Here is a 17,535-nt window from a genome sequence, read left to right on the forward strand (position 1 = left end):
AAGATTGGTGATATACGTGGCAATCTGTTGGTTAAAGTACAAAAGCTCTCCATTTAGATTGTATGCCCCGGAGCGTGGAACATAGTGTGGGAGTTATAGTGCAAAAAGTCACTGTTCTGAGCAATGATTTGTCCTTACCCAGACAACTGCTTATACCAGCAAACAGAACAACAACAACAGAACAACAACACCTACTATTTGTGAGGCTGCTGTTCTAATCATAGGTCAGGATCCGCTCATATATTTCTATATCCAGAAGCGTACTTCTGAATCCAACCCCACTGAAATTTGGGTTCTGTTTCCTTCCCTCTTCTGCTTTCATTCTCCATGATGCTGAAAACTTGTTCATGAGAGTTTTCCATCTCTTGGGAGCCATTTTTTTAAAAGTGTGCAGGGAGTTGGGACAGGAAATTATCTGTTTTGACATAAGCAGTGAGATCCAGTACAGGTTCAGGATAACTCAGTTCTGACAAAGTAGCCCCTTTTTTTTCACATGCCCCCTTTTCCTTCTCATCCTCTGTCTAGCTGGAAGTTGTTGTTTTTAGCAAACCATTGGGAACATGGTGAAAAAGATCTAAAAACACAGACTTTCAGTGTTAGGTTACAGCAGTGTATTTGCAGTAAATAGTACAATCCAACTTGAATTGGGAAAGGATGGGCTTCTGCCTACAACAGGGAAGGTAAACAGAAGCTGTATCCAGAAACCCTTTCTGAGAATGTTTGAAGAGCAAAACCGGGGGGGTGGGGAGCAGATAAGCCTGCTTCATCAGCTACTCCCAGCATGTTGTAAGCTGCTGAAAGAAAATAGCATCCCTCGATGCACTTTGGAACAAATTTTCAAATGGTTTCTAGAAGGTTCAAAATATTTTGCATACTTGGGCAAGAGCTACCTCACTTAGGCCCTGTGCAGACTGGCCATTAAGGCTGGCCTGGGGGCGAAGTCGGGGCATTGTGTTCACATGGCGTGTGGCATCACAGCACTCCTCTGGCACTGAGTCCACATGACGCAGGGCCAAAGGAGTGCCTTCAAGCTGCTGCACAATGGATATTGGACCCTGGAAAGGCCTGATTGGGGCCACACTGTGTGGTTGCCACAGCCCCGATCCAGAGCACCTGAAGGTGGCTGCAGGCTGCCCCTTAGGTGAGGTCTCAACAGCCCCTTAGTTGCTTCATTTCACCTTTGCATATTGCCAGTTTTAATTAAAAAGTTCACAGAAACATGTTGAACTACTCCTCCTTTTTGTGATGCTGGAAACTGTCCCTGTTCTTTCCATATCCTACCTTTCCCCCAAAACTGAGACTGAGGGCGGCTTACAATATTAAGAAGACCTTCATAGCTTTATCATCATGACTGTATTGTGTGCCCCTGACCTGCAGCTCATTCACACTACAACTACACAATTATATCACTGTTGTTCCATTTAACTGCCATGGCTGCTTCCTGTGGAGTTCTGGGGTTTGCAATATGATGAGACACTAGAGCTCCCTGGCCAAGAATTACAATCCTAGGATTCCAGATGATAGAACCATGGCAATTAAAGGGGAATGTAGTGCTAAAATTCTACACAGTGAATGGGCCCCTGGTCTTTGGACTCCTGGTGTTTATGTGAACTTGCTGAAAGAAAAGCATCTTCTCTCCCCATAATATATTTATTTTCTTACACCTGAATATCATTGAGTATACCAAAGCAAAGTGACTTCTGGATTGTACGGGTTCTCTCTGTTTGGAGAATACTGCTAGGGCAAATGGAGGTGACATTTGACCATTTAATCCACACATTTGAACTTTGGTTCCACAGAAGTGGAAAATTACAGCTGCATTAATGAACCAAAACGCCTGGTGAAGAGAAATTTATTTTCTCATATTACACAGAACTAATTGTTCATTTGCTTTAACATCATTCTTGTGGTTTTATAGCTTGAATTAATCTTTGTCAAATTAATTGTTGAAATGCACTAGTAGGTTGTTGTTAACCTTGGTGTTAAACCAGTTTTTAAAAATGTTTTTGTCTTACACCTAGGGTCGGCTGCCTGTAAAGTGGATGGCACCAGAAGCTCTGTTTGACAGAGTTTACACACATCAAAGTGATGTGTAAGTAACTTTATCTTAGAACCTTCCTTTATCTTTTTAAAATTAATTTACTGCTTCCTTCACTGAAATCAAATTGCATGTAATAGAAATACATTCAACAGATTAATATATGTCTCATATAACCTTGTCTCTCAACCTTTGATCCACCAAGGGAAATTAATTTACTTCAAGGAGACATCTTTATTCTGGCAGGTTAAAGAGCTGGAGAAAAGAAGAAGAAAAAATCTTTCTTGTGTATTTTTTTTTTACCCTTTAACCAAAAAATAAAATTAAATTTAAAAAATACATTTTCTCTTACTATATTAGACTTCCAAACCAAAGAAAACAATGGATATATTCATCTTCATTCCTGTTTCAGGAATATATTCAACTTCATTCCAGTTCAAAGACTCATTCTTTCAGTAATATTATTGTTCTTACCATGGTAGACTTTTTTCTCTCTCATTGCCTTTTTCAAAATCTTGGTTGCCATTTCACTGCCCAGTAAGAAAGAGAGAATGTAGCCTTAGAAAGTGAAGTTTTTTTTTTCTGGAAGACTGCAAATCAGTGCTCTGTTACTAATTTGGCTGGCTTCAAAGCACATGAAAGGTAGAAACACAACTACTTGTTGCTACGGAAGTTTTCTTCTCTTGAACTTTTCTTTACAAATGTGTACCTCCAAAGCATTGTTTTAAGTGGTTTGACAGTGGGAGCATCTACTGATCTAAAGAATGCTTGACTTTCTGTATCTTGAATTAAGGTAATCATTTGTTTCGAAACGGTATAGTTTCAAGTTGTTACTTTTCTGGAATGTCAATAAAATTATGTGTACCATTGGAGAGAGAAAAGAAATAACATAATTTCCATAGGGACTTTTATACTATTTGTCTCCACCCCACTTCCTTGCTCACACTCCCCTTTCAGGACCCCACACTAGTATGTGATGTACATATTTGCCTTTTTTATTATCAAAGACTATTGTGATCCACTTCTGCTTGATCAGACATGAATAGAATAATTGTGGTACACCAACCACAACAACTAAGACCTCTGAGAGCAATCACAGGGCCAGTGCTTTTTCAGACATCTTTGCCTTACCCAATACTGCCTTTATGGATTGCTGAACTAGAAAAGCTGGAAGAGTGGGGGGAAGGAGGGCTATGTCAGTCTGTTGCAGGACAAGCAACAAAGAATTTTGTTGCACCTTAAAGACTAACACGTTTCTTTAAGGCATAAGCTTTCATTGATTCCAGCCCACTTCAACCGAAGGATTGAGTTTGGTCTGGAGGCCACAAAAGCCAAATTGGAATAAGCTGGCTGGGGCTCTAGAGTAGTTCTCCAAATAGAAACTCCTTTGTACGCATGTGCAGGCTCCCCTTTCAAGCTTGAAGGAGGGGTTATCTCTGGACATCCTTCTGCTTGTGTTAAAGATGGTCTAATCAAGGTCAGAGTCTCTTCGGCAGTTACCAATCTCTTCATTCATTGTACAATGAGACTAGAATGAGCTGTAAATGCCGCCCTTTGGGGAGGACCAGAGAGAGAGTTGTGTGCCCCCCTTTCTTCAGGATCATTTCTCTTGTGTTCATGTGTGGACTCACAAACAATATGGAGTCACCAACAATGGAGGGCCTTGTTAGATAATGTAGCCTTGGGGAAAAAGTCTATGCCAAATGTAACTTGTTATTCTTTAAGGTGCTGCAAGACTCTTTGGTGGTTTTGCTGAACTAGAAAGACTGCCTTACAACACAATATAGTTACGATTGTAAACTTAGAGCAGCTTGCTTATATCTGGATCAAATTCGGCCAGCTTTTATTTTCATGGTTCCAGTTATAGAAAGTATTTGTTATTGTTGTAAGGATGGTGGTTATACCCTGATATTACTCAAAGGAGCACAGAGCAGCTTATCTATTGTTCCCAGGAAGTCTTTCATCAAAAGCCATATGGCTTAATTTCAGCAATAGAACTATGTCACTCTGGGCATTGTGGGGTGCTTTTTCGAACATGCTCAACTGGAGATAGACTATTATTAACCATAGGGATTGCCAGAAATGCCAAGGTAGGTTTGCTATCATTTCAGTGATAAGGAAGAGCAAACTAAGAATCATCAAATACATGCTTGATGAAGGGGTGAGTAAAACGTGGCCCTCCTGATGTTGTTGCATTATAGTCCTCATTAATCCCTCACCATTGGTTTTGCTAACTAACATTGGTGGGAGCTGCAATTCTACAACATCTGGAGGGCCACAGTTATCTGCCCATCTTAAGAAAACACAGTTTTACTGCTCATGTAATAAGCAATTGTGTTTTGTGTAGTTAATGGTAGATTGTCACATTGTCCTTGGTAAATCTGATCTGATTACTTTTTAAATTCCTTTTCTTTTCAATTCTTTAGATGGTCATTTGGTGTGCTCATGTGGGAGATCTTCACTTTAGGAGGGTCTCCATATCCAGGAATTCCAGTGGAAGAGCTTTTCAAGCTGCTTAAAGAAGGTCACAGAATGGACAAACCTGCCAATTGCACCAATGAACTGTAAGAATTTTTGCTTCTTGACCATGACTGTACAAATACAAAAAACAGTAAACATACATTTTGGAGAGTATATTCTCAATCTCCCAAATATGCACATACATATGCATGGATACATGCATGTGCACAACGGATGAAGAGAGCTTCAGAAACAAAGGGAAGTGTCTGGTTTAGGGCACTTCTAAACATGCACTGGGCCCTGATGATGACAAGCACCAATAAAGTTATCTTTGGTTTTAGTTGCCCTTTAAGCACAGGGCTATGCCAGACTTCCCTAGCCTGGTACTCTCCAGTTGTGATGGATGACTTCTCCCATCACCCCATGCCAGTTCAGCCATTAACTATGCTGGCCAAAGATGGTGAAGGTTGTCACCCAACACCTAGCCAGCAATGTCTTTGGGAATGTTAGCTTATTCACTAAGGCATGCAGTAGATAGCTCTCTTCTTTAATTTTCCACGTTGCCTGGGGCTGCCAAGGCAAGGAAGCAGATTTTGGGTGTTGTTGAAAGGGCAACAAATAATAATCATTTTTTGTAATGAATGGTTATTACAGCATTTACTACCAGGGATGGGTAGTGGTGTTTGTAGTGTTTTCTGCCGGGTGGGCTAAAACAGCTTCCCTTACTTTGAGTACTGTATGCTTTGACTTAGGTAATTGAGTGGGAGGGGTACCATTTGCTGTTTCATCACAGGTAGCATAGTGCCTTGGGCTGGTCCTGATACTGCCCAGCCTTGCTTCTGACTTGTGGAATATTGAAGCAACATACTGTAGTTCTTTATGTGTTTGTGTTCTCCTAAGGTGGCACTCCTTATACAAACAATATTTTTCAGCTGATTGTAGCCAAGGAGCCACCAACAGCAGGCTATTGTTCTGGCTGTCATTTATTTATTTCTCACTTACAATCTAAAGAATTAAGGATGGCATATAATAAAATCACTGCAACAAATATAAACAGTGTAAAAATGAAATGGCAAAGTCATTATCTGCCTGGAATAATGAGTGTATATTTTGTCAAAAGAAATATTCAGACCTCAAAATCATACAGTATTTTTTTAAGTATTTACATAATTCTGGCATCTACCACTGAGAAATGGCTCTCCTTGACTACCTCTGCTCCCTTGGAATACAGCATATGGCTCACAGATTCATAATTTATCCAGCATCTACTCATATCTGTACGTTTGGTGCAATCTGTAGCACTTTTCAGACAATTAAGATAACATGCTTTATCTTTACTGTGGCATTTGTATTAGCTTCAATCTAATGCCTGTAATGGGAGATTTTATCCCCCATATATAATGCGTTTCAAAGGGTCAGGATAGTGATGCTGCAATTTACACATTTGTGGGAAAGAGTCCCTGGGTTTTGCCCAGTGAGGGAGTGCACAGACAGCAAGAGCAGGGAAAGGAGCAGAGGCATGAGGGATAGAGTCACCTCGCTGCTTTTTCATTAAGTGTAAAAATGAGCCAGCATGGCATAGTGGTTTGGACTGCGACTCTGGAGATCAGGGTTCGATTCCCAGCTCAGCCATAAAACTCACTGGGTGACCTGGGCAAGTCTCATTCTCTCAGCCTCAGGGTAAAGCAATGGCAAGCCTCTGAACAAATGTTGCCAAGAAAACCCCATGATAGGTTTGCCTTAGGGTTACTATAAGTCAGAAGCAACTTGAAGGGAAACAACCATGACAAAAACAAATATAGAAGTTGAGCACTGTCATCAGGGGAGGTGACGGGGGATACACAAGGATGCTATGATGTCGGTAGGTAGGAGTTATATCACTTTTTCATGTTTGATAAGATTTTCCTGAACCTGTGGTGAACAATGTTTATGTTGGCCAGAGATAAGAATGGTGTGGCCCTCTAGATATTTTTGAACTTCAGCTCCCAGCAGCCCTAGCCAGCATAGCCATTGGTGAGGAATGTTGCAATTCAACAACATCTGGAGGGCCACACTATTCTCGTCCATGTTTTATATAATAAAAATCTTTTTTAGCAAGTGGTGGGGAACCCACAGATGTCTGGAAGTTGTATAGCAGCTTCCATGAGCCCCAGTCAGCATGGTCAGTTGTTAAGGATAATGAGAGTTTTAGTCCAACAACCTTTACAGGGCTACAGGTTCTCCACTCATCTTCTGTGTACATTGATGGTTCTGTTTTAAAATATGATTATCACAATGTGGTTACTACCAAGGCAAGATCTCAATGTGTTTTCTTAAATAAAAAACAAGTATTCCAAACTGTTAGGATATGAATATAATGTGATCTCTAGCTGAGCAGTATTGAGCATGTGGAACAGTACAGTATTGAGCATGTGGAAATTGCATGACAAAGGCACACAGAGTTAATTAACATAGTGAAATGCTGCCTTCCACAGCTACATGATGATGAGAGATTGTTGGCATGCAGTGCCTTCACAGAGACCTACTTTTAAGCAGCTTGTGGAAGATTTAGATCGGATCCTCACTCTTACAACAAATGAGGTGAGTAAAGCGTACTTTCCTTACACATTGATTAGGCCAAATGGCCCATGTTCTAAATACAGTTATTGGCAATATGAAAAGGCTAAATACTCCAGATATAGGGCTTTATTGCACAGGCCCCTGGAATGGGCCTGTTGCGTTACAAAAGGGAGTGTGATGGGCACGGGGGGTGGCATAGAACACTGTGTACCACAGAGGAAGTTCCCATCGCGTTCTTGATGCGTCCCAGAGGGGGCGGTTTTCAGGAACACTTTAGAAGCAAAAGCCACTTGAAAGACATATGCTACTAAGTTATGTAGAAGAGAATGAATTAAAGGCCTGAGTGGAAGAGAAGTTAAGCCCAGCTCCTTATTCATTTAGTTTGAGTCTCAGCAATAATGGTCCAATGAGATGGAACAGAAATGAGAAATGGCAGAAAATATTTTCTGCAGCCCTCATATGGCAATGTAAAAGGAGTAGAAATTGGGTTAGCTGATGGGTATTTTCTCACCCTGTGAAAATCACAGCATATTGAGGGTCTATGATGGGGTTATTGTTACGTTGTGATTTGGGTTTCATGTACACTTGTATTTCTTGACTCCAATGAGAATTCCAGTGTCCCCCCCACCTCCGGGGCCCACTTTTGATGATTTGAACACATCCCTTCCTCTTTGCTACATCATGTTTTGATTGAAAGCAATATGAGGCTTATTAAAGAACTAGCAAAATCCTTGGATTATGACAGATACAGTGATATGTTAAACTAGAGCTTGTAAACTGCAAAGACTCAGGCATGTACTCCACTTTTGCAGTCCTTGCACAAGGAACCCTGCACACATAGATCTTGCAGAATCTTTGTTCAAAAGTCAGTCACGTGAACTGGTTGTGTGCATGGCCCTTGAGGGGAATATGTGAATCTGCTTGAAGGGAATCACTTGAATCTATTTTTGGTTGTTCTAATAGCTTCTTCCTTCCGCTTGTGTCAGAAATGTCCAGCTCCATCCATGTTCCTAAAAGCTGTCATGCTAATTTATATTGAGGAAACGATAACCTCTTTTGAAGTCAATAGGAGATTTCAAATTGATGGTGCAGGCGCCACAGTTTTTACCCCTTGAACACAGATAGATTCATATTGTCTCTGGATAGACATAGAGATCACAGAAACCAGACATGAAAGAATACTTACGAGATATGGAAGTAATGTTAGATCAAAAGGGCACCTCTTTTTTTATATATGCCATATTCTTGCTTATTGTACATTACATTCATCATCACACTCTTCATAGGAAAATAGTCACGAAGCTGATGTATTTTTGGTTTTAAGGCAGTCAGGAAATTTGCTAAAACACGCACACACACAATGCAGCTTTATTTAATTGATTTTTCTCCTCTTAGAATCAAAACTTGTGGTTTAGCAAATGAGGAGATCGCATTTAAATGAATGCAGCTGCTCTGCAGAAGTTGAAAGAGACGCCGCATTTCAAGGAGAAAAAAATAACTTTATTCTCCTGCCAAAACTGTTGTTTTTAGATTTTTTTTTCAGCATTTGGATTTGGCTAATACTGTTGCTCTTTTTTCTTAGTTTCTCCCCCACACCTATAGCTCTGTTAACATGCAGTGGGCATAAAATACCAGGATGTTGCACAAGACCCAAAGTGATAGCATGTAAAAACATAGTGTAGAAAAGTCCTGTTTGTGTTAGTGGGCTTTGCTTACTATGTTTCCATGGAACTGTGGTGGTGGGCAAGAGAGAGAGAAAGAGCCTGAGTATTAACTGGAGTCCAGAGTGAACTCTCTGAAAATGCCCTAAGCTTTTACGTTACTCCCACGGATTTCAGTGGGGCTTGCCTAAAAGAACATTTCAGTATATTGTGCCCCACAAATATTGGTACAGGTGTATATGACGAGGAGAAAAAATACACACTCTCAAGGAGCATACTACAATGAGACTTACTTTGTTTAGGTGGCATTTGAGATGATCAGTTCAGAAAGGATGCTTTGTGCACGCTAAAACTGAAGCATGTTATTCTAAAATACCAAATAGTCAGCTTGACTGAATGAAAGGATCTTTCCCTCCGCAAATGGTTTCCATGTGTTGGACAAAAATAGTTCTCTGTAGGATGAAATTTTATTTTTTATCATCGTAAGCAAAACGTTGGCTTTTGATGTGACTAGCATATATGTTTAAACTGGTGTGGTTAAAGCTGATTTTTTTTGGAACTGACACATCTGCCTCAGAAGACCCTTTTGTTATTCTGAAGTCCCCGCCCCCTTTTTTCATGCTTCTCCAATGACTTCCGGTTTTCTGAGAAACTATTACTATATCTTTACTCTACCTTTTATTACACCCTCCAGTCTCAGTATTAACTTCCCAACAATGCTGTGGGGGAGATCTGCTAAATTATTTTTTGTATATATCAGTATTTATATAGTGTTTTTCAGATCTGTAGGCTTGATTTTAAAATCAGCATGTAAAGCACAGAATTATAACTGTGTAATACCATACGTACCATAACAGTTGAAAAGTGTTTCCAGTCCAACATTTAATTAAAAGCAGATTGGAGCATCAAGATCTTTAAAGCCCATTAAAACTTACCAATGAGTTACCCACCAATGATGGAGCTACCACAGCAATGGCCCTGTTTCAGCTCCCAAGCTGATAGTGGTATGCACAAGACTTAAGGTTTTTGTAGTTGATCCCATCCAAATCATGCAGGTGTAGTGTTGCCCCAAGCATAGTCTAAAACTGAAAGACAGTGACTAATGAGGTTACCAAGCAAGCTTTATAGGAAAACTTTTCCCTAGTTCTAGTTTTTATGCATTCATAAAATATGTGTATGTCTATGTCACACTTCAATTCTAAAGTGATAGGAGATTTACTTGCATGTTATATTATTTACTTTGGCCTGTTTTACAGGAGTACCTAGATCTCAGTGGACCACTGGAACAGTATTCACCTAGCTATCCAGATACAAGAAGCTCCTGTTCTTCGGGGGATGACTCTGTTTTTTCTCCTGATCCAATGCCTTATGAACCTTGCCTCCCTAAGTACCAACATATAAATGGCAGTGTTAAAACATGAAAAGAATTCCCCATTATTCCACAGAGGAATGAGGAAACAAGAATGTCTACCTACCATGCAAAAAAGAGACCCTTTCTTCAGAAACATAATATTTTTGTTTGTACATATGAAATGTAGGGACCAACAGAAAGCAACAACAGCAACAACAAATTGGCAAGAATATGTTCTGTTTATTTTGGAAAATTGTACTTTGGAATGCTAAACAATATTCAGAAGAAGAATTTTATGGGCCACAGATGGACACAAGTTGCCAGCTCAGTTTTTGAGCCCATAAAATGCAATACCCTTTCAACTGTCAAAGAACCAGTTGAGTTGGACTTGAGGTAAACACTGGGTCAGCCTTCCTTGTTTATTTTGTAATATTTGGAGAAAATATATGTTGACACACACTTACAGAGCACAAATGCAGTATATAAGTGCTGGATGTATGTAAATATAATCAAATATGTATAAATATATATATATTATATATTTACAATGAATTATTTTTTGTATTGATTTAAAAATGGATGTCCCACTTCACCAAGGAAATTAATCTCCTTCTTTTAAAATGGAAACAGCTACTTATAATTGCTGTTCATACATAAGACTCTTTTTTAAAAAAATCACCATCCAAAGGTGATCAATACTTTGCTTTCAGGGAAAATGGTATCTCATTAATTTATTAATTAATTGGTAATGTACAAAACAATTAATCTTTTATAGGGATGTGTTATGTTGTAATTTAAATGGCATTTCTATGCAGGCAGCACAGAGAACAAGTAGATATATTGCTCAAACTTTACTAGTTTTTTTTTTAAAGAGAAATATTTACGGTATATAACTAATGTTGGGAATTAAGGTTTTGATTAATTGGGGTCTTTAAAGTGAGAGGCTATTGCTCTAACTAAAACCTAAACTCTCCTAAACAATAAAGGGTGCTCTTTAACAAGGAAGCCCTTTGCTCTCTCTATCTTCTGTTAGTCAGTGCACATTACCGTACCTGAAGAGTTGGTGATGGAGGTAACTAAGGACAATTTGGGGCAATTCTAGTCTGTTTTGACAGGCATTTTCAGTGGGTTGAGCCCAAACTGTAAGGCAAAATAATGAATTTTAGATGTTCCTGAAATAAATATTCTGATTTTCCTGAACAACGCTATAGTTTCAGAATTCCCAATTCCAGATTTTGTACATGCATTGAATCAGACACTCTTTTTACTGAGTTTCTAATGCTGCTTTCCATATATTTTGATTGAACAATAAATTTTGAAGATGTTCTCATATTTTTACTCCATTAATGAGAGAGCCATAATTGTCATAGTGGCAATTATAGAAATTTGTGTTGGAATCCCATCATGAGTCTAAGGGGTTATTTTATTCTTGCTCCATTTGAGCTTTCCAAACCATTCCCATAAGCCCTGGGACCAGGCCAAATATATGACTGAATTTTTATAACTTGTCTTTCAGAACTTAAAAGCATCATGTGTTCACATTCAGAGCACCTTTCACACTGGTGTAGCCATGCAATATGAATGCAATTCATGTGGACTTTACATATTTAAAAAAGAGGAGAGGAGATAAAAAGTATTAATATCTGTTAATTTTTGTACTGACAATAAAAATCTTTCTACAGATATTAATGTTAACATTGCAAAATAAATGTCATGGATCTTATTTTCTTTAATTATTTGTGTCTTATGGAATGGCTCCAGGTTTTTCATGTAACAGAGTCATTTATGGGAGAAAGGACTAAATAAACACCCTATTAATTCATGCCAGCTAGTCCCCATATAATGTACATTGGTTAGTGCAATTCATCAAATATCCTGTCCATATATTGCAAAGTTGTCCAGCCATGAATCTGAATATTCACGTTGTAAAAGAAGATAGCACCAGTTGCGGAGAAATACTCCTAGCTAAAGCTGGGGAATACTTTTTTTTTTTTTTAAATCTTCAGCCACCAACACCATGTTGTGGTCTCAAAAAATAATTTTTCCCAGCCCTGTTGCAATGTATCCTGAAGCATATAGGCAGCTCTTTGACCTTTCTCTTTATTTCAGGGTTAGTATTCTGATTTGAGTCACATTCCTAAAAACCCATTCATGGTTAATAATGTTTATCAGTCTTTGACAACATCTATTTTTGTGTCCTTGCCCCCATCTCTCCAGTTTCTCATTTCCCCTGAAACAGTCATTTGAAAACCTTTTCCTAAGAAGTTTACCACTGAATATTGCTCTTGTCATTATTTGACTCCAAAGTGATGTTGCTCCCTCACTGCTCTCCCTTCTGCACAGGTCCTAGGTTTTCTTTCAAACTCATTCGTAGATTTTTAATTAAGTCTTTGGTCATCCTTGCCCTAAAAAATTCTCCTCCATCCATTGGATAGCTCATTATTCAATACAACAATATTAATTCTTTTAAACAGCTACTTACCTGGTTGCTTCTGACAAGAAAGACAGTATATATATTTCCTTTCTGTTAGATCATTTAAATGACTGCTGCGGGTGCCTGTGGACAAGTTAACTTGTAAGTCTTTTGGGGGTAATAAATAAGCAAGGTTGTTCAATACCCTTTCATTTAACTATCTCCCTTTTGGAGGAGGTTTACTTTCCATTACTCTATGGAAAACCTTGCCAAGTGGTACTTCTGTTGTGTTTATAAATCGTCATTTGCTCTTTGGGTCTCCTAATGTGTTTATAAACCACAACTTCATTTATTCCGAGCAACGCTTTTACAAGCTCAAATCCCTAAGCACCATTTGACAATATAGGGATTTTTTTTGGACATATTACACTTTGAAATAACCATAGCACTTTACATTTTTATTCTGCTTCATAGTGAACTAAGCTCCCTCTAAGAGGTTTACAATGTGTTAGCTAATTGCTCCCAGCAAGCTGGATATTCATTTTACCAACCTAAGAAAGGATGGAAGGCTGAGTCAACCCGGAGCCCTGCAGGATCGAACTCACAACATTGTGGCTGCAGTACCAGCATTTTAACCACTGCATCACCAGGGCTCTCCTCTGAAATAATATTGTACTTGGAAATAATATTTACAGAAGCTGTGTGAGCGAGGAAATCATTGGAGGGGGGTGGGAGGTTTTATTTTAAAATATTCTCTGCACACCTTTCATAGCAATACATATGCTTACTTTGTAATAAAGAGTAATGTTCCTTCTGAAATGTGTTTGCTTCCCTAAAAAGAATGAAGATGACATTTAGGCGTGTATAATATTTTGCTCCCTATGTTTCCTCTTAAGGTTAGCAATTGGGTAGTGGTTGGGAATGCTTTCTAAGACAAATGTCTGGAAATGGTATCTGTGTTAAACATTCAACTGGATCTTATGGAGAAAGTGTGTTTTATCTTCTTGCAAGATTCTGGCTTCACTGGTTGTATTTTCCATTGGACTCAACAGTGTTCTGTGTTGGATCATTTTATCCAGAGTTTTAAAGAGGTGGAAAACTATACTAGGAAAAACTATAAGCAGATCACAATAGACAGACCCAGGTGCTGGTCAGTTGGGTAGAGTTTACGGTGAGTTTTCTGTAAGAACTGAATTATGTGATGATTAAAAAGAACAAATTAGTAGGATAAAAAGAGTGTTGATAGAAAACAAAAGATTTGGGAAACCATTTGTCTGGGACACAACGCTGTCTCAGTGGTGCAAGAGAAAAGAATGTAATATCCTGATTTTATCAGCTTGGGTTCATGAAGAGGCTACAAGTGCAGGACTGCCCTCTTTCACATGTCCCTGCTTTTGAAAGTGCCAGTGGCGTAATCTGTGAGCATTTATTGGGGGGGGAGCATACTGCCAAGAACCATGCTGCGGTTTCAAAGAAGCTGATTGCCATTGTACAATATTTTATCTAGACATTTCTCTCTGGCACCGTCTTTTTACCTTTATATTCAACAGAATATAGCACTTTCTTTCCCCAAACTCTGTTGCCACATAAATGTAAAAACAACTGGAAACTACAGTAAATATTGCATTTAAAAAAACTGCCATCCGCCGGCCTGAGAGGGAGTTCACCAGGCAGGTCCAGCTCCATCAGGACTAGCCTGGAAGAAGGAAGAGCCCTCCCTCCAATCCATCTGCCTTGGTCCAGGCCTCAGAAGGAGAGAAGAACCACTGGACCTCATCCTCTTTCCCTCCACCATTCCCTTCTCCTTTTGTTTTGTGTCTTTTAGATTGTAAGCCTGAGGGCAGGGAACTGTCTGATTAAAAACAATAATTGTAAGCCGCCCTGAGAGCCATTAGGGCTGAAGGGCGGGATATAAATACCCAAATAAACAAATAAATAAATAAATGTTGGGTACATGGGAGTGTGACCCTGATGTCATTCCATTAGACTGTCACATTAGCCCTGAACACAATAAAATTTTCTTGTGTTGGGAATAAGCATGGTATGTCACCTTTAAGCCAAATTTGCAGTAAATCAGCATAAAATTCACAAAGTACTGTTAATTCTTCAACTGGACTCTATAAAAGCAACATTAAGAATCTGGTTTGGGGAAATTACTCACCTGGTATTGCTGTAATGTCCTAGGGTTTTCAACTTAAAATAGCTCATGATTGTCTGTCAGTTTGTCTCTCTGTCTTTCTTTCTCTCCTTAAGAAAACAGTTTAAGCTTCCAGAGCAAATGGTAGTTTTTCTTTTGATGCTACTCTGCATCAAAATGACCCACGTTTACTTAAAGAAAACAAACTTCATGGATGAACTAGCTTTAGATCCACATTCACCCGCCACATTGTCTGGGTAACTTTGTGCTAGTTGTCTATGTGTAACCTTGCCTTGCAGGGCTCAAAAATGGAGAGAGGGAGATGTATCTGAGGTCAGTGCTGCAAGATCCCATTTGAACAATATAAACATATAATTGATATAATGCAGTGTACAAATGACTATTTAGAATGTTTGATGTAATTTAACAACTAGGTGCTAAAACTCATTCATGAGTTACAGTTTCTTTAACAACTGTCAAAGAAGGGGGGAAATGGCTGGCTTGATTTTATTTGGAAATTAGGCTTTTTAAAACCCCTCTGTATTTTGCAGTGGGTTTTTTTGTCCTGCCAACTGATATCAGAGAATACTATTTATAGCCAAGCCTTCTACTTCTGACAATGCACGCAGGCTGCTCATACACAACTTAGCACAGAAGGATCTTCCCTTGAGTTCCATGGGACTTGCTCCAAAGTAAGAGTTCAATAGAATTTTACCCATAGGAGCTATGCCTGTACTGCAGAAATGATCCAGTTTGACACCACTTTTAATTTCCATGGCTCAGTGCTATGGAATTCTGCACACTGTAGTTTTTTGTGGCACCAGAGCTCTCTGACAGAGAAGGCTAAATGTCCCACAAAACTACAAACCTCAGAATTCCATAGCATTGAGTCATGGTAGTTAAAGCAGTGTCAAACCAGATTAATTTTGCAGAGTGGCTGCACCCTTAGTTACAGTAGAATATAACTCTATTTCATTCTGAGCATAAGCTGTAATGTATGAACAGGTAATCTCAGCCCTGCCAAAGGGTGGTGCAATTAAACATTCCATTGTCTCCTTAAAAGTCAATAAATATAACTTTCACTTGCAGAGCCAGTCTGTCCCAGATGTGAAGACTTCCAACATTTGTGTGCTCAAAATAGGCAGACGTAAGGATGGAATACAGCAATTTCCTCTGAGCCTTCTTTTTCCTTGGATTTTTTTAAGTTTCGAGAAAAATACACCAAACCAGTTTGAGGTAATGTCATTCTGAAGTTAGCTAAGAAAATTCACCAGGGTCTAAAATACAATATTTTCACATAATTATCTGTTATATGTAAGAGTATCATTCTATATTAACCATCATTATATATGGTGGTTTATCATTATTGCTATATGTGATACACACATATAATAATATAACAGCCAGTGTGTTGTAGCGGTTTGAGTTGGAGTTCAGTATCTAAATCTCAAAGCCATGGAAACCCATTTGGGCAAGTTACACTCTCAAACTGAGGAAAGCAATGACACACCTCTGAATATATCTTTCCAAGAAAACCCTATGTCAGGATCACTTCAGCTGGACCCCCTACCCCCTTGAAGGCATATAACAACAAATCTAATAATATATCATGTATTAAATATTAACCATCTCTATGTAAAATAGTTTAGCATAATTCTACATGCTATATTTATATATAAAATTTCAGTCCATATGTTAATTGACCATTATTACATATTTCTCCATAGTGGGTTGAGCACAGTGCATTAAAGGGATGGTTTGGGGTGTAAGATTCAAAGCCATTGTGGTCACGTCCAAAGACTGAGGGAAACAAACAGAAGAACTGTGTTATTAACATTTGAGAGGAAGGCCGAGAAGGACAAGTCTGTTTGCTTTTTTTATTTGAAATCACTCCCATGTAAAGAATGGAGTCCTTTGAAAGCTATAAGAAGCGGGAGATAGAGTCAATTCAGTGTAATAGGGGTTACTCACTGTTTCCCCATATGGTATGATAGCAAACACAGTGAAGAAAGCCAGAGATTCTGGAGAACACTGCAAGGAATTGGTGCTATAAGGAAGAGATGTTCACAAGAAATGTTTTCCAAGGCAAGGGACTTCATTAATACCCTGTTTTGCCTTGTTCCAGCAATAGTCAATGGTACTGCAATGGCTGAAGTGGGAAATCCAAAAATCCTCCCTCTCCACAATGATAATAAAATACTCTCTCCAGATGACAACTGTACGCTCTTTAAAGGTATCTCAAAATCTCCCTCAGACGAGCCACATTGCTGTGTTTTGTGGGGCAAGTAATCCTGGCTTCTTCCTTTGATGCAGATTTTCAGTGTACTTTTTTTTTCTTTTGGGCGAAAGGAAATATTAACTCTTACAACATAGAAGGTATTTGTGCAAGCTACATACAAGTAGCCTCATGTTTGCTATAGCTTAAAAAAATCTAAAGCAATTAAATCTTCAGAATGAAATGGGCATCAGTCATAAAGGCACACCTAAAAGCTCCACACTAAAAGTTCTTAAGAAGCAGCACTAATGTCACACGTACTACTAGCATAGCATTTTACTTTTCTGTACTGCTTAATAGTGAACTCAGTACTCTCTAAGTGGTTTGCAATCTGTAAGCCAATTGCCCTCAACAAGCTGGGTACACATTTTACCAACCTACAACCGGATGGAAGGCTGAGTCAACCTTGAAGATTTTCATACCTGGCAGAATCACTAGTAGCTTGTCCCTCTAACGTGGAGGAAGCGTGCATGTATGAACGCCTGGCATGCTTCCTCAGTTGTCATGGGATTGAGGCCCCCTCTAGCATCCCTGAATTGTTCCAGGAGAGTGGATTTCCTCCAACCGTTCTGATAGCCTTTAGGGCTGAAGGGCAGGTATAAGTACTCTAATAAAAAAAAATCCACTCCCCTGGAATGATT

General features: G+C 39.0%; 1 protein-coding gene across 12 annotated transcripts in view; it reads left to right on the plus strand.

The window, feature by feature from the left end:
- Positions 1–11,802, plus strand: part of FGFR2 (fibroblast growth factor receptor 2) — a 179,969-nt gene extending 168,167 nt beyond the window's left edge. For all 12 annotated transcript variants that reach the window (XM_042457265.1, XM_042457264.1, XM_042457267.1 and 9 more), the window contains 4 exons: positions 2,022–2,092; positions 4,465–4,602; positions 6,973–7,078; positions 9,975–11,802. In XM_042457265.1, coding sequence (XP_042313199.1) covers positions 2,022–2,092; positions 4,465–4,602; positions 6,973–7,078; positions 9,975–10,139 — 480 coding nt within the window. In that variant the 3' untranslated portion in view covers positions 10,140–11,802. The remainder of the gene's footprint in view (positions 1–2,021; positions 2,093–4,464; positions 4,603–6,972; positions 7,079–9,974) is intronic.
- Positions 11,803–17,535: the final 5,733 nt, after the last annotated feature.

This window comes from Sceloporus undulatus, chromosome 3 (assembly GCF_019175285.1).
Source record: "Sceloporus undulatus isolate JIND9_A2432 ecotype Alabama chromosome 3, SceUnd_v1.1, whole genome shotgun sequence".
NCBI lineage: Eukaryota > Metazoa > Chordata > Lepidosauria > Squamata > Phrynosomatidae > Sceloporus > Sceloporus undulatus.